Source organism: Barbatula barbatula (assembly GCF_947034865.1).
Source record: "Barbatula barbatula genome assembly, chromosome: 14".
NCBI lineage: Eukaryota > Metazoa > Chordata > Actinopteri > Cypriniformes > Nemacheilidae > Barbatula > Barbatula barbatula.
Window position 1 is genome coordinate 10,347,551 of NC_136777.1, and position 20,373 is coordinate 10,367,923.

General features: G+C 37.9%; 4 protein-coding genes across 15 annotated transcripts; 2 read left to right on the forward strand and 2 right to left on the reverse strand.

Annotated features, from left to right (window-relative positions):
* Positions 1–10: 10 nt before the first annotated feature.
* Positions 11–3,173, reverse strand: LOC306904119 (N(4)-(beta-N-acetylglucosaminyl)-L-asparaginase). 3 transcript variants are annotated; one of them, XM_079473801.1, is made up of 10 exons: positions 2,801–3,169; positions 2,317–2,455; positions 2,054–2,210; positions 1,870–1,918; positions 1,584–1,622; positions 1,335–1,423; positions 1,149–1,164; positions 838–905; positions 525–629; positions 185–329 (listed from the first exon to the last, which is right to left on the reverse strand). In XM_079473801.1, the coding sequence occupies exons 1-10, from the start codon at positions 2,907–2,909 to the stop codon at positions 213–215; spliced, it is 888 nt and encodes a 295-aa protein (XP_079329927.1). In that variant the 5' UTR covers positions 2,910–3,169; the 3' UTR covers positions 185–212. The 3 variants fall into 3 exon arrangements, with proteins under 3 accessions (XP_079329929.1, XP_079329928.1, XP_079329927.1); XM_079473802.1 differs by lacking the exon at positions 1,149–1,164 and having other exon boundaries at positions 72–329; positions 1,331–1,423; positions 2,801–3,173; XM_079473803.1 differs by lacking the exons at positions 1,149–1,164; positions 1,584–1,622 and having other exon boundaries at positions 11–329; positions 1,331–1,423; positions 2,801–3,172.
* Positions 3,010–5,950, forward strand: tbp (TATA box binding protein). Of its 10 annotated transcripts, none has more exons than XM_079473790.1 (8): positions 3,010–3,305; positions 3,583–3,726; positions 3,867–4,204; positions 4,382–4,469; positions 4,596–4,687; positions 4,765–4,932; positions 5,022–5,116; positions 5,200–5,950. In XM_079473790.1, the coding sequence occupies exons 2-8, from the start codon at positions 3,673–3,675 to the stop codon at positions 5,277–5,279; spliced, it is 915 nt and encodes a 304-aa protein (XP_079329916.1). In that variant the 5' UTR covers positions 3,010–3,305; positions 3,583–3,672; the 3' UTR covers positions 5,280–5,950. The 10 variants fall into 10 exon arrangements, with proteins under 10 accessions (XP_079329916.1, XP_079329921.1, XP_079329918.1 ...); XM_079473795.1 differs by having other exon boundaries at positions 3,029–3,229; XM_079473792.1 differs by having other exon boundaries at positions 3,031–3,334.
* Positions 5,637–7,941, reverse strand: pdcd2 (programmed cell death 2). The gene is made up of 6 exons (XM_079473789.1): positions 7,515–7,941; positions 7,190–7,429; positions 6,908–7,048; positions 6,730–6,830; positions 6,477–6,590; positions 5,637–6,372 (listed from the first exon to the last, which is right to left on the reverse strand). Exons 1-6 carry the CDS (start codon positions 7,828–7,830, stop codon positions 6,211–6,213), a joined length of 1,074 nt encoding a protein of 357 aa, XP_079329915.1. The 5' UTR covers positions 7,831–7,941; the 3' UTR covers positions 5,637–6,210.
* Positions 7,942–8,994: 1,053 nt separating this feature from the next.
* Positions 8,995–14,097, forward strand: rhoua (ras homolog family member Ua). The gene is made up of 3 exons (XM_079473804.1): positions 8,995–9,569; positions 10,199–10,257; positions 11,695–14,097. Exons 1-3 carry the CDS (start codon positions 9,320–9,322, stop codon positions 12,145–12,147), a joined length of 762 nt encoding a protein of 253 aa, XP_079329930.1. The 5' UTR covers positions 8,995–9,319; the 3' UTR covers positions 12,148–14,097.
* The last annotated feature ends 6,276 nt before the right edge of the window (positions 14,098–20,373 follow it).

The following is a 20,373-nucleotide window of genomic DNA, read 5'->3' on the forward strand; positions in this document are numbered from 1 at the left end:
TAAAAATTACGTCATTTGTGAAACGTGGCATTGGCTAACGCGCGTATGAGTCAAGGATCAGTAGTACGTGTCAGAACAGAGACCGAATCTAACTGACAGTTTTATTATGTATAATGATTACACCCAAATCTACAAAACATTCAAAGGTTTGAGTCTCTTTAACAAAAGAGTGTATGATGATTTACAATATCCATATGCTTAATGAGTCCAAATTAATTTTTAGAGTTATCAGAGGAAGCCTGGTTGAGGACTTGCTTCTCCACTGAACCCATCCCTTGCTTCCAGAACGTGTATGGAAATTCCACTGAGGACGCAGCTCCAACCTCTCCCTATAACAGGGCCATACTTGAGTTAAATGGTTATGGGGTTTCTGCAAGTAGTTGGTGGCTAAGCTATTAACAAATTAATTTACATGTAACAACATTGTATTGTGATCAGGATAAAATATGAAATCCCAACAACATATCAACAATATGTGTAATGCTTATATCTAAACCTAACCGAAAATATTGTAAAAACATTACCTTCATATTCAAAGCAATAAGCCCAATTTCAAAGCATGTATCTCCACTGATTCTTCTCTGTATGTCAGCAAGGACAGCTTGACAGGCTTCATTAGGAGATGACCCCTTGGCAGCAGACAAGAAAAGATGACAGAAATGCGAGACAAATCTAATATGCTGACAGCTAATTACTAAATTTCATTGACTTTCTTCACTTTCCTTCTGTCAAAGACAACCATCATGTGAAGCTTGGACATATAACAAACAATATACAAACATAAAAATATTTATTTTCAAATTATTTATATAAAGTATTAATCCAGTTGATAGATACTTGTCTCATCAGTTGCACAACATGAAAACTTGGGCAATAGCACATGATTTTGTCTCCATCACCGGTGGCTGTGGACAAAAAACCCATTTCAATTGTAAAGGATTTAAAAGCTGAAAATCTATGTTAAGTAATACAATCAAATTAATTTATCAAAGACACTATCTTGGTGTGAACAGCAGTGAGGGTGACGGTAATTAAAGTTTGTATTGAGTTTTATCATAATATTTTAAATATACATTTGTTTATTTTATGTAAAATCACAGAACTAGAAGGGGATGTTCAGAAAAGTCAGAGGCAACATTATGACTCACCTGCAGCGGCGCCTACCTAAAAATAAAGATAATAAAGTTGTATAGAAACTGTCCGTACAAATGCAAATACCTGATACAAATAAAGTGCTGCAATAGCAAAATATTTACTAGTTGAATGGTGCAAACTTAAAGCATACAAAATGTTAAGCTTACCCCTAAAGCAGAACAGAATAGTCCAGTACTTACTGTATGGTCAGCATATAGACCACAGCCTGGAAGCGGAGAATCTCCCACACGCCCTGGAGATTTGAAGGGTGCCCCTGATGTGGAAACTCCTATTGAAAATGTATTGTTTGGCATACTTTATAACAGTAGAATCATACAATATTGATTTATCTATTATATTCAAGTATTTAATATATTAAAGTATATTTTCAATGAAAGTGTTATTATTTCAGAATAAATAACAACAAGCCATTCAGAAAAAGTCCTTACCCACTGTTATATTACCACTTAGATCAAGAGCTATAAGGCCTAAAAGAATATCGCAAATCATGTTATATAACCAACATTTTAAAACATCAGTTTTTTCTAGTTTAACGAACAGACAATAGATCAACATTTAGCAGAAATCTCTTAGTAATGTTTTATTACATTAAGCTTTACATGGCCAAGACCATATAATTTACACAAGAACCTGAACAAGTCATCAATCTTTCAAAATTGGGCCATTTAAGTTTTCTGCAAAGAGAAAGCTTTCACATTACACGTGGTCTCTTACCTAACGTATCATGCCAACTGATAACACTTTTATTCTTTTCAAGAAAATCCTTTTGGAATACATATAAAACAAACACAGAACAATGTTTTTAAAAGTATTAGTCAATATAGATTGTATCTTTCTAGTGTTTGTAAATATGTTGAATATGCAACAGCTTTCAAAAGTGTTATCAGACATACTGTACCTGATATGCTGCAGCTGTATGGTCAGAGAGCATGTTTTCATTGGGCTCAGATATAAAGCCCAGTTCCTGAGCAAAGGATTCTGCTCCCTCTCCAACTAGCAAGCTGTGAGGACTCCTGTCCATCACTTTGCGAGCTACACGACATGGCTGTGCTATACTAACAGTGAAAAGATGGCCATCATTGAAAATACTTTTGCAATTGGTTAAATGTAGTGATACTGTTCAACAAAGAAAACAATTGTTTGTTTGTTTGTTTTGTGTACCCTCTCAGAGCAGCCACTGCCCCAAATCTTCCTGGTAGTCCTTCCATAATTGCAGCATCACATTCAACCACTCCCTTGAAATTTGGATATCCTCCTCTGCCAACAATGTGCCGCCCTGTCTTTACATCATCTTCAACTTCTGAAAAAACATACATCTTACTCTCAAGCATGTCTTGTTGGGGTTTAACATGATAATTGAATCAGTAAACCAATTAACCCGCTACATATGGCATATTTACAACATATCCCATAAATGTCACACAATTCAACTGTTTAAATATCAAAAAACTATAAATCATTGCTCAAAAGATTAACTTTATAACATTCTAACTGACTTAAATGTGTTGTTTTATATCAGACACACATCTAACATTTGTTAAAGGTCTAACATCCCATTAAAACATAGTTTTGGAAAAAATACATTAATTTAGGCTGTTAATAAGGAGACAAACAAATAGTCACGTCATACGGTATACATATATACCTGACATAGCTGTTTCTACAACATCTGTTGCATTTTGTCCAGCTAGAAGCATAAACATCGTTCTCTCTACAGCAGGGTGAGAGAAAGACCATGTCCCCACAGCTGCCATTTGTCAAAACAAAGTTAAAAAAAATACAAGTGATATTTCTTTCATTTCAAGAACTTGATTGTGCCTTTCTACTCATACTCAATTTCAAAATAAAAGTGTTCTTTTTTGCCCGTGTTTACGGTTTGTTGTAAAAAAAAGTAATTTGTTTGTTGTGATTCACCAACAATATCGAGAAGTATACGCGACAACAATCACTTATATATGGATGACTTTCATCCGAGTAAAAATATCATGTCAGTAAATGTTTGAGACCATAATGCACCGGAAGCGCATATTAAAGAGGGCGGAAGTTGTTGTGAAGACTCATGTTTGCGCGCTCGGTGCGTTTTTAGAACTGTTTCGCTTGTAACCTGAAATAATTCGGATAGGCTCGTGAATCCTGGAAATCAACTGTTTGTGAGGCCGTTTTTCGTTATTCAGAAAATGTAACTGTTACTTATGAAGTATGACCTCTTGAAGTATGTTCGTTTGACCACAGACAGATTAGCTGCACATACCCATTAGCAAACTAGCCACGCTAACACACGAGCTTAGTTATCACACTCGTGTTCAACTTTATTGTGATGTACGATAACGTGTTAACAGCATGCGTTGGTTAAGACTAGGCTTGATATACAGATTTCAATTTACATGTTATGCTATCTTTCTGTCTAATCCATATCGTTTTTCCCAGTCCAGGACTTCTCAACATTGCTGTCTGACACGCAGTTGTAGTCTTGTGCTGAAATTACAGCCAAGTTGTTTTGCTTCATAACCTGCCAATATGGAGCAGAACAACAGTCTACCCCCTTTCCCTCAAGGGCTGGCATCTCCACAGGTGAGTAATGGTAGTGTTGAGTAAAACAAAAAAACCTTTAGTATGCCTTTTAAAATGATAATTGGGTTTGCTGCTCATGTGTAGCACATGTGTTTTAAATCATATTTGCATAAATCACTTTGTCTGGTCTCAATTTAAAGGGAGCCATGACGCCTGGCCTGCCCATTTTTAGTCCTATGATGCCTTACGGCACAGGCCTCACACCACAACCAGTGCAGAACACCAACAGCTTGTCGGTCCTAGAGGAGCAGCAAAGACAGCAGCAGCAGCAGCAACAACAACAGGCAGCCTCACAACAGCAGGTTGGGATGGTAGGGGGTTCAGGCCAGACACCCCAGCTATACCACTCACAGAATGTCTCAACGACAACGGCACTTCCAGGCAACACCCCTCTCTATGCCACTCCTCTCACGCCCATGACCCCGATAACTCCTGCCACACCAGCCTCAGAAAGTTCTGGCATCGTACCCCAATTACAGTGAGTTTGCTCTTTGTATGGCTCACTTGTCGTGATACTGTCAACAATGCCAAGTTGAAAGTAGAATTTGCAGATGTAAATATGAAAATATGATTTCCATATATAATTTAGGTTTGTTTATTGTGCTTATTTTGGTTTTTATTTGCAAAAATGCTGCATTTCTCTCATTGTTTATAGGAATATCGTGTCCACCGTAAACTTGGGTTGCAAACTTGATTTGAAGACGATAGCACTTCGAGCCAGAAATGCTGAATATAATCCAAAGGTGAAGCAAAGTGTCTGATTTGCTTGTAAAACTTTGATGTTCTCACAGTTAACTTAATAAAACAATTTTGTGCAGCATCTAGTTTGTGAAAAATCTTTAATTTAATGCATGAATTGTTTTTTTAAGCGTTTTGCTGCCGTCATCATGAGAATACGAGAACCCAGAACAACAGCTCTCATCTTTAGCTCAGGAAAGATGGTGTGCACAGGAGCTAAAAGGTAAGAATGGCGCCTGCAGATTTTCAAGCATTTTTCTCGCTTTTACACAAACTTCTCATTCACACACATTTATGCAGTGAGGAGCAGTCCCGATTGGCAGCCAGAAAATATGCCAGAGTGGTGCAGAAGTTGGGTTTCCCTGCCAAATTCTTAGACTTCAAAATTCAGAACATGGTTGGCAGCTGTGACGTCAAGTTTCCTATTCGATTAGAAGGTCTGGTGCTTACACACCAGCAGTTTAGCAGGTTTGTCATGAATCTGTTGTTAACATTATTTCATTTATGCAAGTACCGTAATGGTTGAAACGAATGATATTTGATGTTGTTTCCCTCAGCTATGAACCAGAGTTATTTCCAGGATTAATCTACAGAATGATCAAACCCAGAATTGTCCTTTTAATATTCGTTTCAGGCAAAGTCGTACTCACAGGTGAGTTTTGTTAAAATTTCAAAATAGGTACCTTGTAATACAATTATGTGATAATGAATGCATCTGCAAATTCCTTTATCCAGGTGCAAAGGTTAGAGGGGAAATCTATGAAGCATTTGAGAATATATACCCCATTTTAAAAGGATTTAGGAAGACGACGTAATCCCTGTGCTTTGTGCCATTTTTTTTTCCGCTGGTGAACTACTGCGCTCACCAGAATGTCTGGGTTGGCCTACGCAGTTTCATTTTGTAATTCTGTAAATATGAAGGACCCCCTCAGAAGGTGAACCGTAATGAGGATAAATGCTTTTATTTTGCCTTTTAAAATGTTTTCCACCTCCTACTTGGTTTTCAAAATACTGTTTTATCCATGTCTGAACATTTTAATAGTTTGGTTGTTTTTATGATGTTAAAATGTTCATTTATTCATATCTTTTACACATTCCCTCTATGAGCAGGTTTTATGTATTATTTGTATTACTGACCATCAGTGTTGAATTCGCAAATGAGAGGAATTAGTCTGGGCAAGTAATGCTCTTATTGACCAGTATAGGATGTTTTTAATTTGGAGGCGTGCATTTGGAATACTCTTAAAAGATTAACAAACAGCAGTTATTTCGGTTGGTTGGAACAAGTCCTTCAGTTTTTGGAATTGTCACAAGCATTTAACATTTTGTAAAGTTTTCAGTAGAATATGTAACAACTAAAGCAACAATTCATTGTATAATATACTGTAAGTCTTTTTCCCAGCCCAAAGTAAAGCACTGATAACTTAATCTTGCTGTACCCAATTAATTGCATTACAATGGATGCAAATAAATATTTCTTAACTGGTTTCAGTATATTCATTGTGTTTTAACATATTGGATTCTTAAGGATGTTTTGGTGTAGTACTTAAACTAGAAATGCAGATATTACAATTGAATGTATGTAGTCATACAAACAGATGAATTGTTTCTGTGTACACATGCCTGTGTATCTCAATTTACAGTTATAATACATAAAAGAGCCTCAAATTTATTTGACCAAAAGTGATGTTACAAATATGCTTTTAAATATGAATTAATAACTATTTTATAATGCAATTATGTAATCTATACTGCCAGATCTGAAAAATCTTGTTTCCAAATAAACTCAGCAGAATATTTGGTGTCTTGGTCACAGCTCTCAGCACACGTGCAGATGACAACTGTCCCCCAGTCTATGCAGGCATCTGTCCTATCCACTTTGAGGTGATTAAGTAACTGTGGCATAATCTAAAATGGAACACAAGTATAATGTAAACGGTGTAATTATTATAATAGTCAAAATATTAACTTAAATATGCTTTAAAGTACTGTAAGGTATAATTCACACATACCTGAAATTCAAAGATACGTTTTGCACCACAGGAACATTTTGGAATGTCCCCTTCATTCAACACATGCTCAACTGACACCCAAAGAGGAGAGCCTCCCTTACAATACCGCAAAACCTTTCAAATACAACATTTTATGAGGTGAACATCACAAAATAATTTAACCACACAACGGACATAAGCTATGGAAAACATTTATTCTCTATAGCCCTACCTGATAATACTACAGGTCTTGAATAACGTATGAACAACTCACCTGTTCTGGTTCATTACCAATGCGTTCCTTGAACCTTTGAAACACTTTAAAGTCTTGTGTTTCATGAAGGGCCATGCTCTCTAGCTCGCTATTTTCCAAATCTGTGAAGGTAGATAAACACTGAATGATCAAATTCTCAAAATATAAATCTTACTAACAATTATTTTTAAATGTATACCATTATATAAGGCAGTGTGTTCTTGGTCTAAGTTTTGGAATTTGTGGGCTTCCTCATCTTTGGCTGGAAGCTCCTCTGGCTCAGTAACCAGCTCCCACTCCGGAAACAGAAATGAATTGAGCTCCGCTGAGCTAGGAGAAACTGCACATAAAAAATTTATAAAATCCTATTTGTGTTTATCACAATAAAAAAACTATTTGTCAAATACACGATGTCTGACTATACAAATACTCATGAAGAAATGCATACCATATGATGCTCATCTATACTATCTAAACTCACCCTCATTTGCACATTCTTTCTTATGGCGGTTTTTCCAGTCTATTGTCTGGTGCTCTTTGCAGCAATATGTGACTGAGTGACATCGAGAGCACGCTTTCTGTCCAAGACAACCACACAGTCTGCACAATTTAAGCCCGGAGCCCAGAACCTGATGATCTTCTAATACGTGCTCTGGCACCTCGTCGGATGGAGGATCGAACGGGTAAAACTCGTTTATCCTTGGCAGCTGACATCTAAACACTGGGCACAGTGAAATAATAAGAACAGCACACCATACTCATAAATTGATGCAAGTAACTAGTCTCTGCTTATAACACGAGCTTACCTTTAAAACACTTGCTGTCATTTCGAGTATAGCAGGCTGGAGTCTTGCAGCAGAACACAAACAGTGTCCTGTGAAAACATCGATCATACCCCGGAATCGGTGCATACACCTGCAGAAGAAAAACTGTCGGAAGTTTGCATTTTTCACACAGTAACTCAGGAAGAGTTGGCAAATCCACTTGGCTCAACCACGCAGGTCTCCCCCCGACTTTACTTGGAAACTGGTTGCTAAGAAGCTGCCACGATTCCGCCTCATCTAAAAAACCTAAAGTAACCTCACTGTTTGATTCTGACTCTTTGTTCACATTTGTAGCCATCTGTCCATGCAATCTGACATACACTAAGCTACAATTTCCAGAAGCATGTATTACTCTAGCTGGCTGCGCGCCGGAGTCTAGTCCGGGTAAAACAGCAAAATACAACGAACGTTCCGTACAAGAATACAGAGAGCGCAATATTTTAAGAAAGAATTTTTTTTTATAAACACACTTATTTGGCATCGTATGAGATATATCATTTTGATTTGATAATATTCGTTCTACGTTTGAATTAGAGTCTTTTTCATGCTCTTGAGAGAATTTTATATGTTTGACGGGTTTACGTTTGTCCAATAGATGGCGTCACTGAGGTACGGCTGTGTGAACCGTCCGAAACTCCGTCAAGAATTAAACAATCGAAAGGCTTTAAAAGTTGTACCAAACGACGGTTAGGCTATGCAATGACAATGAAAATACTCACACCAAATGCGTTTTGTTCCTTCAATGTCATCATTCTATGTGTAAAAAAATGCGGTCTATAAGTTGCCAAAATACACTGTTTAAACTTTTGATTGTTTCTATATAAACGATTATTGCTAATACGAATCTGTAATTCTAAAAAAAGGAACACAGATTTATAAGCACCTTTTATTTTAAGTAAGTTGTCATTGACATGATATTGGGATGTTAAAAGATGAAAAGACGAGACGTTTTCGGGCCAGTTGAGTTTATCGGTAATCTATGACAACAGGTCTGCTGAACTTCAGTTCATGGATGAATGAACTCACAGCGGATGATGTCATTAACAGCTGTCTCAAACTGAGTGTGCACCCTACCTAAACAACAATATCGGAGAAACCTACTCGAAGACGAAAGTCGCCTATGTTCTTTATGTGACTGTAAATGTCATGTGTGTAAATCAGTAAAGAATAAAGAGCTTATTCAGTTAGTTCAGTGAGTCTGCTATTTTATTCCTACAGTTACTCCTGACATGAGGCTTAATATTTAGTTTACGTAACATTACGCTTTAAATAAGTTGAATGGTGCAACACAAAAGTATTTGGTAGTGCGTAAATCGCGCCCGTCAAAATTAAGCCAAGTTGTAATTTACGCAATGATGCTCAAAACTGAATCACGCGGCTGTTGTGTTCAAAGATGTTGCGCAGTGCGCATGCCTATGATGTCCATGATGCTGTCTAGTTAGGCAGCTCACTGGACTTTTGAACAGCCGTTGTGTTTGGGAGTAAAGTGCTCAGATCAGTTCAAGAGAGGGCGGAGAAGGGATCGCCTCACGAGAGCATAACGTCAGTGAACGTATGAACTTCGTGTTTATTTTTGTTTCTGAGTTAACGTTACTTTGTTTATATATGCGGAAATCTTTCCTTATTTGAAATGTAGCCTTTAGAGAACTGTTTCACCTTCCCTCTCTCTGAATGGAAACCGCAGTGGAACGGGAGACTGGTACTCCTCTCTCTCATTCAGAAATGAGAAGTCGGATGTGTCGCTTTGGCTGGAGGTAAAACTCCTGAAAAAGTCAGCATTTCCAGCGATGCCTCCAAAGGGAGGTGGAGAATATAAGGCTGTTCCGGGGACGGTTATACCGCCGGTACCCCCGAGAAGATTGCGGAGCAGAGATTTATCATCCGCGGTGAAGAGTCGCTTCGTGTCGGCAGCTGAGCGCAGGGTGAAGTGCGTGCTGGTTGGTGATGGTGCAGTGGGTAAAACTAGTCTCATTGTGAGCTATACCACCAATGGATATCCCACCGAGTACGTGCCAACAGCTTTTGATAATTTTTCAGGTAAATATAGCTCTATAATGTACAATGTTAAATTATTAAATAAATAAGTAAATAAACAAACAATATACTTAAAACTCTATCCAAAACATGACGAATAGTTACGCCCACCCAGGAAACGTTGCTCAAAAGTAATTATATATTTGACGTATATTTTACATGATATTATATTGTATTACGTATTTTATAAGTTTTATTCTATATTTCATTTATTTCTAGGAGCTTTTCGCTTTTTGAAATATAATATACAAAGCAGCATCACAGAAAATACATTTTAGCACAAACAGTAGAGACATCTGAGAATATTTGCGAAATAAAGGTTAAGAGAAGTTATATGTAATCTGGAAAATTATAAAATACATAAAAAACATACTTTTTCTTAAATATTATGTTAATTTATAATAATGATAAGCAAAGATACCAATAGAGGATTGATTGTTGTTTCACTGACCTAATTTAACTCATCACGTGGCCACACCATGGTTCACTGCCTGTTTTTGTTGTAACTCTTAGGCCAGCAAAGTTCAACCAGCAAAGCCCATTTCATGTTAATTTCTCACACTGTGTGTCCTAATAATGCATTCTGACTCATGAGGGGTAAAATGTCACATTTATTCTGTTCTCTTCTGCAGCGGTTGTAGCTGTGGATGGCAAGCCTGTAAAACTTCAACTCTGTGACACAGCCGGACAGGTCAGTCCCTCTTAACACCCCCAGACTCCCTCACAAAAACACATTCAGATCACTGTCATTGTACAGGGGTTACATATTGTTTACACAAACGCATGCTGGTTGATGTGTCCCAACCCCTCTTTTAACTGGAAACACCCGTTTAAAGCTGAAGAGCATAGGATGTAACAAAAGGAGTTCTGAGTAGTCATGCGGCTGGATATCTGCATAAGATTAGGGTGGGGGACGAGAGTAAAAGTGATTCAGTGTTGTTTTGCTCACTCATGATAAGGGTTTCTGGTAAAGTTCATCTCAAGGTTGCTGTCCAGACATCATAAGGACGTATATGCCTCATCCTATGGGAGCACATTATAGGACTATAGGTCAGTCAATGCAATTCATATGTCTTTGCTTTTGTGGAAGGGTTAATCTAGCTCTTGGGAATAGTGAATGGGAAGCAGCCTAATTGTGATAAATTGGGCTCCGTCCAAAGCAAAGGGAGACCTACTTTCTGTCGAGGTACAGCTGGGGTTAGTCACTGGAAACGTGAGATTAGTGAGTTTTTGATGACTTTAGCAAGCTAAGGAGAGACTGTGAAGGCAAGCAAGCCAAGGGAGATTTGGATTTGTCCTGTTTATGCTATTGGCAGCAGAGAAGAGGGAAAGTAACAGACTGCGTTGACTGGAGACTTGTGTCGGTGTAAGTTTATTTCATTGCGCAAATACAGAGTATTGAAGAGAATAACAAATCTACATTAAAGATTCTGATCTTGAAATTCCTGTCAGATGATATTTCAACTGTTTGGGAAGAATATAAAACAGCTGACTTTTTAAATCAAATAAACCACACAAAAACATATTCGTATATAAGCATGCAGTAACGGTAATATAAAATGTACTGTAGGGCAGAATTGTTTCTCATGGGTTAGGATGTGTTCAATTAACTTATATTAGAACAAAGGGGCTCTGGTGTATCAACAGGAACCGAGTTAGAGACTCACAAGGAAGAGTAAAGCAGATGGAATGCAGAGGTAATATGCAACAGATTTAACATTTGTGTTGTAGACTTTATCTCTTATGCCGGTGACATCACATCAGGTCCTGAAAATACAGAGATATGTAATCAGAAACATGACTTCAAAGTCGCCATGCCCGATTGAGACAAGACATTCAGAGAAGCCTCCTGATAGTGTTTGGATCTGATCAGTCTATTAAAAACCATAGAAACATTTTAGATCTGCATATCACACAATTTTATACTTTTATTATATTTTGCTAATGAAAAATGGTCGAAACAAGATTATTATGTCTTTCCTTTATGAAGGACCAGATACGACATAAATCACCATAAAAGAGCAGAACTGAACACTTCAGGCTAGTCACACATTAACTTTTTTTCCTCTTACTTGCACAGCTTTGATGTTTATCACAGCTGGCTGTTTTTCTCTTTTTCTCCGGGCAGGATGAGTTTGATAAGCTACGGCCGCTGTGCTACACCAACGCTGACGTCTTCCTGCTTTGCTTCAGCGTTGTAAGTCCCTCCTCTTTCCAGAATGTGAGGGAGAAGTGGGTGCCCGAGATCCGTCGGCACTGCCCGAAGGCGCCCATCCTTCTGGTCGGCACCCAAGCCGACCTCCGGCAAGACGTCAAAGTGATCATCCAGCTCGCCAAGTATAAAGAGCGCCCCGTGGACCCCCAAGAAGCCCTCTTGTGTGCCGAGGAAGCGCAGGTTGTGTCTTACATGGAGTGCTCAGCGCTCACCCAGAAAAACCTAAAGGAGGTGTTTGATGCGGCCATAGTGGCAAGCATCCAGTTCTCTGACTGCCAGCAGCAGAAAAAGATAAAGAAGCGTACGCCTGACAAAATGAGAAAGCTCTCCAAGTCTTGGTGGAAGAAATACTGCTGTCTGGCATAGAGAGGAGAATCAGATTGTGTGTGGATACGGTTTAACTGGAAGTGGCATTTTTGAAACTAAATCGAAATGAAACCGTCTGCTTTATACTACATTGTAAGTGGATTAACTGGTGTAGGGATGTCCGGGGTGCGGAGAAGATGGGACATCTTTTTTCATGAAATGGAAGGAAACATTGCAAGCAGACTTTAGGTTGTCAATTACGATGGAGAAATGAGCGCCGCTGTTCTTTTGAAAGTCATATGAACAATTCGAGGGCAAGAGTCATCTGGCTTTCTTTACATTATCTCTTTTTGAGGAGGGTTGGACTAATGAGCCATCGCGAAACATCTAGTTCGACTCACAGTCACCACAGAATTTTCCTCCTCCATTTAGGCAAGTTTGCCTACAATAAACATGAACCTGTTGGTTAATCTCATCATACTTTGTTGATACTTTAACATAAGTCTCAGTTACAAACGTAATAACAAAGGTTATCTTTTTTGTCTTGGTGGAGAAATTATCAATACTTTTAATCTGAGATAGTCACGTTTTCCGTTGTGTATTTGTCAGAACATTAAGTGCGATCCATAATATAACCAGATGTATGGGCACATTATCATCATCAATGACATTTGCCTTGTTGTGATGTGAGAGTGAATGATGGTCCATTTCAGAGACACCAGGACGCTGGCACATCTCAAGAGACTCTATTGTTTATTTTTGGAGATGTCCAGACCCAAACATGCTATGAGGTCAAGGCCTTTTCTAAAGCCAGCCGGACTGTATATCTGCTCATTGAACTTGGGGCTTCATCAGTAAGATCTGTTGTCAGATCCACTTAAGTATTCATAGATTTATGTCGGTCATTTGAAAAAAAGGAAAAACTTTAGTGTCCAGCACAAATTCCTGGGCCAAGATTTTGAACTGGAAAATAGAAACCGTTATTGCTTTCCATATTAGATGGAATGAAATATTTGTTCCTGAAAATATTACAACCAAATTCCTCATGTCAATGCAATTTAGGGCACTTTTTAACTTTTTTTATTCTTTTCAGTGTATTTGTCACCTCTAAAGAATGTGATCCCAGCCACGTAATGCTCTGATAAGCATTGACTTATCATTAAAGAAAGTCTATGTGGATTATTGTCATTGTGCAAACTACACTTATAATCAAACTTCCACTTCAGATGAACTGTAAAAGTCCCCTGCTGTTATGCGATACTGTATGTGAACCAGTGTGCACATACATGACACGGTAAAGTGAATGACACGGTAAAGAAAAGTTAATGTGTAACTGAGTACGCTGGGGTAGATGTTGAAGGATTTCACCATTGTCGAAAATGTTTTGTTCATGAGCGCAGAATAAAGTGACAACGAATTCAAGATGATGGCACATTCGTTCACCATGTCAGAATCGACAGAGGGGATGAAAGTGTCAATGAAAGGAAGTTGGTGGCTCTCAGCAAGTGTCGAAAGGTTTGCAAAGTGAGAGTTGTAGTACAAATTAAATTAAATAGTACTGATTTAAGCTTTTTGTTAAAAAGAAAACAGCTATGTGTGAATGTGATGTTGTTTCATACTGTAAACATTGTACATTGTATTCAATCATTTATTTGGAATTGTAATTGTGGTGTTTCGTATAATGGGAATCTCAGAATTTAAACAACAGCCTTAAACTGTATGTTCGGACTGACCAAAGCATGAGCGCAACAAAGCTGTGTACTTTCACGGCTGCAAGATCAATTTCTAGGTTTTTGACAAGTAGCCAGACGTTGACTTCAAACACATGCTTTGTGTTTATTCACTGCTTTCTTTTGCACGTGAGTTTTTTTGCAGTGCTGTATATTTACTTTTTGAGTGAACTCATTGCTGAAGTGTCCCTCCAGACGGAACTCTTCAGGATCTGATATGTAATTACAGAGACCTGCTTGTAGATTGTTATCTTTCTCAGAATAAATATACCTTTTGTTTACTTTTGTTGGTCTGTGCATTTTCTGTGACTGTTGCATGCTTTGTCTTGTAGTGAGTATGTGAAGTACAGATTCAGGGAATCAATTCAAGATCTCAATGTCTTTGTAAATGGATAGTTCACTGAAAAAAGAAAATTATTTAATCATTAACTCTTCATAGTTTCATTCCAAACGTGTCTGAAGTAACTTGTCACCTTATCACATCTCTACATCCACACAAATGTCTACAGTACCTTCATGACACAAACTGAATGAACAGACACGCTACATATAAAGAACATCATCAGTTTGGGCTATGGTTGCATCACAACTGCAAACAATGACATCTGGGCCACTTCTATCCAGTTGTTTCTGAGTGGCAGATGAAGAAAAGAATACATCAACTTGCAGACCCCTCAACCCTCAACTTGATGTCTGGTGGTATAAAAGTCTTCTAAATGTCTTGATGGAGACATTTTACCTAATCAAACCACGTCAATTGAAATTTGAATCACTTTTAGAAAGATCACACTTTGTTTTCAAACCCTACACTGTAAAAAGTAAAATAAAAAAATATTTTCTGTCAGCTGGGGTGCCAGAAATATAGTAAATATAGTAATTCTTCTTTCTTCTTGTAAATTTGTAAATGTACGTAAATGTAAACTTGCAGTTTTTTTTCTGTAATTTGATGTTTTTTACCGTATTTAAAAAAGATGTTTATTTTGGACATCTGTCCCAAAAATCTGTAAATAAACTAACAGTTAAATTACAGGTTTTTTACAGTGTCTAACCTTTCCATCTACTACTGATTAATGCTTAAAAGACAGTTATCCATTTGGCAGATGCTTTTATCCAAAACAACTTTGAAGGTATACCGTTCTTATCAGTATGTTGTCCAAACCCATGCATGTTAGGGCTGTCGCAATATCATTATGATTATGCAGCCAATATGTACTGTATATGTACATTGATACGTTTTTTCTGTTAAAAAAGTAAATGCTGTTTGTCGAGAGAGAGAGAGAGAGAGAGAGAGAGAGAGAGAGAGAGAGAGAGAGAGAGAGAGAGAGAGAGAGAGAGGAATATTATGACACAGCAATACAAGATGCAAAGGGATTTGTTTCAAAGGGAATGCTGTCCAAGCAGGAAATGAGGTGTCAGTCATATTCTTCAGCAGACTTTAGAAGGAAAGACAGGAAAGAGCTGATCTGCTGATCACAGATGTCTTTATCAGACGTGCACAGAACCCGCTCATGAACTGCACTCAGTTTACAGTTATAATTAATATCAGGGGGGGAAACGGAATTCAGTACAATCTCTGCAAATCGTTCACATATAAAGACATTCTCTATCCTGTGAGGTTAATCAGTCCTCAATTTTCCTGTATGTTTGCTTGAGACCTTGGCAAAATTCCAGCACTCAGTGACATCACCACACAAAGTAGCTCTAAGCAGTTATCAGGGTCCATGGACACATTCATGAAATAAAATCGGCACTGGCCTACATTGTGCTGCCACTGCTTAGAATGCAGGTGAGGGTTACTTCAATCAACTGGCTACGCAGAATCTCTGAATCTGGTGGAAGTTCCACTCGGGCTGATGCTTTGTGCGATTATGGGTCAGGGCTGAAGAAGTTATGTGTCAATGTTAGGACTCCCACAAAGAGCTAATCGTGCCCTGAAAGCTGGCCTTTTGATGGCTGCTGACAGACTGAAGAATTCCAGAGCACCTCGGCGTATGAGAAAGATATTGCCACGTCCCGTGAAGCCAAGAGAAACAATTTTCATCTAGACCAAAAGAAGAAAAACAACAGAACGCAATTCTGACAGATCATTTCAGACTCCAAACGCATCGCTTTTGCTTCCATGACTAATGTGAGGTTAGTGGATTCACCTCAGTGAATGAGAAAACAGAATAAAACTAAATGAAGGTTATCACGGTGAAAGAAGATCATCATATTGGGTGCACATCATGTGCCAGGCATAACAAAATGAGAGCAAACCATAGAGAGAATACCCCATGTCTGTTTTCAGATGAAAATATTAAACAATGATAGAAATATTAAGACAGGAATATACGTAGAGCTTTTTTGTAATGTGTTTTTAATGTGTTTTCTCTTACCACCATAAAGTAGCCTTAAAGATCCAGTGTATGAATTTTGCTACATCTCTAGTTGTGAGGTTGTGAATTGCAACCAATGACTCACTCACCCTCCCTTTCGGAGCACTATGGAGACTGAGTCAAATGTTGTCACATTTTTGCTTCTTTGCCGAAGTAGATAACGTATTTACAAAACATGCTCTGTAGAGCAGTTTATCCGTATAGAGATACTGTAGAAACTACATGGTGAATTCCATGCAAAAGGGGACTCAAACCCCTTAAGTGTATGTAGATAGAAATAGCTCATTCCAAGGTAATAAAAACTCAACGCTTCATTATGTTAGGTCTTTATACACATCTGAAGACATAGTTATGTAAATTATATTACATTTCTGTCAATAGATGTACGTACCTGTATTTGAGAATTTTATTTAACAAATGTTAATTTATGTTAATCACCATATTATTATTTATTGGATTACATTTTTTTATTCGATTGTTGTCTGCATTAACCCAACTTCTAAAATAGATTTGCATTTTTTTGCTACATCCTGTGAGAAAGTAATTGCACAAAATCTAAGATGCATAGAAGATGAGGTCAGCGAGAAGGGCTCTCCAGAAAAGCATGGCTCCGGGTTACAATCCCCTCTTATTAAGTTGCATAACTAAACTGTCACCCAAATTTTCATAGAAATTAGTCAAGGGGGTTACTTACTGGAAGAAGAGAGGTAGGAGAAAGCGAGAGGTACAAAGAAAGTTACTTCATGACGACACCCAATGAGAACATGTGCAAACTGAATGAAAACCCTGTTACTATGGTGCATGGTTTCTAAACAGTGTGTGGATGGTATAGAGGACAGCTGTGGGCCAGCCGTGTCCCTGTAAAGATGTGAAATAAACACTGGCCTTATGTCTTATGTAAGCACTTTCCATTGTCCTTTCTTGGTTGTTAACCAGGGGGCACTTGTGTTTGTGTGTTTGACTGCGTGTGAACAGAGGTTAGAAGAGACTAGCAACAGATCATGTGTAACAGTTCTGGCTACTGGCCAGTTCTCTAATACACCGCATGTATAATTGGGTCCAGACCTTTCAGCTGTAGACGACTGTATCTGTTTGAGTATTTACAAAGGGTTATATACTGAAATACTGTATATGCTGAAAAGTCTGTAAGTGCCAATTGAATTTTCTGTCTGTTACTCTTCATGTAGTTTCTAAAAAAATTTTTTTTTATTTCATCATATTTTCATTGCATCGTTTCATTTGCATTGCATACATTTTACCAGTTAAATGATATGCCAGCTCCAATCTGCTTTATCGCTTTCCTTTGGCCCGAAGCAATTCTGGAACAAATCGTTCTATTGAATTACTACCACCTTTAGAGCTGCTTCAAAAGCGTGGTTGTGTTGTAGACAGGCATCAATTTGCTGGAAAATGTTCTTCCGCCGCAGGTGGGGATTAGTTAGTTATGTAACCTAAACTAGGAAGGTGCTCAAATAACACTAAATTTTCTAAATCCAATTCAAACTAGACAAACAGGCAAAGAGTTTTTAATGTATTGTAAAAACCTAAAGGCAATATTTACACAAGTTCTCTTTATTTCCACCTAGCATCCATTTATTAAATCCCCAATGATGTCATCCACTGCTTAACTATAGTTCGCTGTCAGCGGAGCAACAACGCACAACTTTGCCAAAGTGTCTATGGCTCAGTTTGAACTCAATAAAATTGCTTTTGGGCTCTTTTAGCGCTGATGTGATTGATAGGCAGCGTGTGAATGTAAGTGTGAATACTAAAGAGTGAAAATGGAGGCATGCTGAGAGAGAGAGAGCGCTACACAGAATAGAGTGAATGGGGTGTGTGTGTCTGAGTAAGAGAGTGAGAGAGCAGTGTGCATGCTTACGTGTGTATCTGATTGTTTTGGGGGTGTTCTGGGTTTTGCAAACGGAATAAAGCTCTGACTTTCTATCCTCGCAGCCAATGAGTCACAACACAGCCTTGAAGAAAACATTAGCCACGCCTCCAGGGCCACAAATGACTTAACACAGCTGTTTGCAAATACACCTTTATGTTGTGGTATAGAGCAATGATTCGATGAATGCTCTTTGTTAAGCCTGTTGAGCCCTGCTGGCCTCCTGTGGGGGGTCCTGTGGTATTTTTTGTGCCACAAATATACCACAGAATATGTATATTAACAAAAATTACCATTATTGTATCAGTAAAAAGTAAAAGAAAATATTCTGATTAATTCAATTTCATTAGTTTTTATTACTCTTCACTGTTCTAGATAAACAGTATTTTTCCATTTTTCCAAAGTGCTTTGTCTTGTTTCCAGAATTATTTTTTTGCTGACGATATAAAAGTTTTATTGGAATTGTGAATAACTTTTCCATTGAAGCAGACACCCAGAATAACACATTTATTTTGTGCATGACCCCTGAGGCAAGCATTGAATAAAAACACAATTGATACTTTCTCAGGATCGGCATAAATACATGTAATAAATTTTGAGAACAAAAAGTTACACTAAATTTAAGGTCACCATGAAAACAAACAGGAATTTTTTTTTTACTGTTTGTACTGTACTCAAAAACATGTTTCATCAAAAACATTAAGCTCCTCTCCCCCTCTCAACAACAACTCTTTACCACATGACGTAAGCATCTTAAAAGAGGTAGGACTATACTGACTGTCCAATGGCCAGGCATTTTTAGCCCTTCCCTCCAGGCCCAACTCACAACAAACCAATAAAAAGGGGAAGGGCAAAATAAAGACCTGCCCTACATTTTTTTCTAACTTCAGAAGCCGTTTCACTCTGATATACGTCACGATACGGTAAAGTAGTCAATCGCAACTTCAGTTTCATTGTGACTTTAAATTTGTGCAGTGAAATTCAGAACTGGGGATGCAAGCCATCAAATATACAAAAACACACCCAAAAACATTCAAGCATTATTTTCCTGTCAGATTATTTTGTGGCCTTTTTGCTGTGGAAATGTGTTAGTGATTAAGGCAGTGAGGGTGGAGAGGTCACCAGAGCATGGAAGTGTGTGGGAGAAAAAACGTTGTGCTTCAACTCAGATGTCATGTGTGATCTCTCCATTCCATCTCCTCACTGAGAGTTCAACTGTGAACTCTAGCTTATTGTCATGACTCAGATGGGAAAGGGAAAGTTTTGGAAGATTTTCTTGTTCGAGTCAAATGCTTTGGATGTGGTCAGTGATTCTGGTGATGTGGCTCAACTGCTGAAACTTTGGCTGTGAGATAAGGCATAATAGATTTACACTCTAAAAATGAACATAGTCCTTTAAAACTGATGGTTCTTCTGTGGCATCGCTGTGAAGAACTTTTTAAGCACCTTTATTTGTGTGATGGTTTGACTGATAAAATGGCTCATGGGTGCTGCTCACACATATAACAACCAAAACAAAGAAAAAGTCTATAAATTATCTTTACACAAGATAAACACATTTCATCCCTGCTATCAAGCCCTGTCCTCTTTCGTTTGACTTTTGCACATCTCTGTTTAGCAGGGATGCCTTGACTCCTGCTTGAACTCTATGATCTCCTGCTGACAAAAGGAAGGCTTTGGACAGAATAAGCAGATCTTCCGAATTCCCTCAGTTGGGGGTGGAATTATGAGGAAGACTCTATTAATGCAATAAATATTCTTTTGTTGTGGCTTAAATTAATTCAGAATGCCCAGTGGACATACAGTTAATAGTTTGCTGAACATTGTACTGCATCTCCAGTATCTTTTCAGAATACAAAACGAAAACACTTCTAAATTATGTTGTTTTTAAGGTCGTATTCTGGTGTAGGTTTTATTCTACTATCACATGCAAAATATTATTGTGTTTATTGGTGTTGCCTTGTTCAGATCCGGTATTTATTCAGAATGTCTGTGAACAGCAGCCGTTATCTGCAGTGATAATAATTCTGTTAGCAGAACTGTCGGTGTTGGGCCGGACGTGTTTTGGAGGAGACCAGAGGGAAAAACTGAAAAGAAAATGTGCTTGCATGAGTGCATGCTGTGCAGAGGCAGATTCACTTAATAAAAACATTTCATTATTATTAATCTTCAGTACGATAAATGCTTAAAACGAGAAAGACCTATTTTTTAAATGTTTTTTTGAAACTCATGGTAAAACAATTTAGGTTTCTGACAGTAGAGGAAATAGTATATGGAATGAGTTATGTAATGG

Excerpts from the sequence above, each read along its gene's own strand:
- tbp (XM_079473790.1), top strand. The coding sequence starts at position 3,673 with ATGGAGCAGAACAACAGTCTACCCCCTTTCCCTCAAGGGCTGGCATCT. Across the intron at positions 4,933-5,021 it reads ACACACCAGCAGTTTAGCAG|CTATGAACCAGAGTTATTTC; the intron begins GTTTGTCATGAA and ends TGTTTCCCTCAG. Across the intron at positions 5,117-5,199 it reads AGGCAAAGTCGTACTCACAG|GTGCAAAGGTTAGAGGGGAA; the intron begins GTGAGTTTTGTT and ends TCCTTTATCCAG.
- pdcd2 (XM_079473789.1), bottom strand. The coding sequence starts at position 7,830 with ATGGCTACAAATGTGAACAAAGAGTCAGAATCAAACAGTGAGGTTACT. Across the intron at positions 7,430-7,514 it reads TGACAGCAAGTGTTTTAAAG|TGTTTAGATGTCAGCTGCCA; the intron begins GTAAGCTCGTGT and ends CACTGTGCCCAG. Across the intron at positions 6,831-6,907 it reads ACACACTGCCTTATATAATG|ATTTGGAAAATAGCGAGCTA; the intron begins GTATACATTTAA and ends CTACCTTCACAG.
- LOC306904119 (XM_079473801.1), bottom strand. The coding sequence starts at position 2,909 with ATGGCAGCTGTGGGGACATGGTCTTTCTCTCACCCTGCTGTAGAGAGA. Across the intron at positions 2,211-2,316 it reads GCAGTGGCTGCTCTGAGAGG|TATAGCACAGCCATGTCGTG; the intron begins GTACACAAAACA and ends TTTCACTGTTAG. Across the intron at positions 1,623-1,869 it reads CAGTTGGCATGATACGTTAG|GCCTTATAGCTCTTGATCTA; the intron begins GTAAGAGACCAC and ends ATATTCTTTTAG.
- rhoua (XM_079473804.1), top strand. The coding sequence starts at position 9,320 with ATGCCTCCAAAGGGAGGTGGAGAATATAAGGCTGTTCCGGGGACGGTT. Across the intron at positions 9,570-10,198 it reads AGCTTTTGATAATTTTTCAG|CGGTTGTAGCTGTGGATGGC; the intron begins GTAAATATAGCT and ends TCTCTTCTGCAG. Across the intron at positions 10,258-11,694 it reads TCTGTGACACAGCCGGACAG|GATGAGTTTGATAAGCTACG; the intron begins GTCAGTCCCTCT and ends TTCTCCGGGCAG.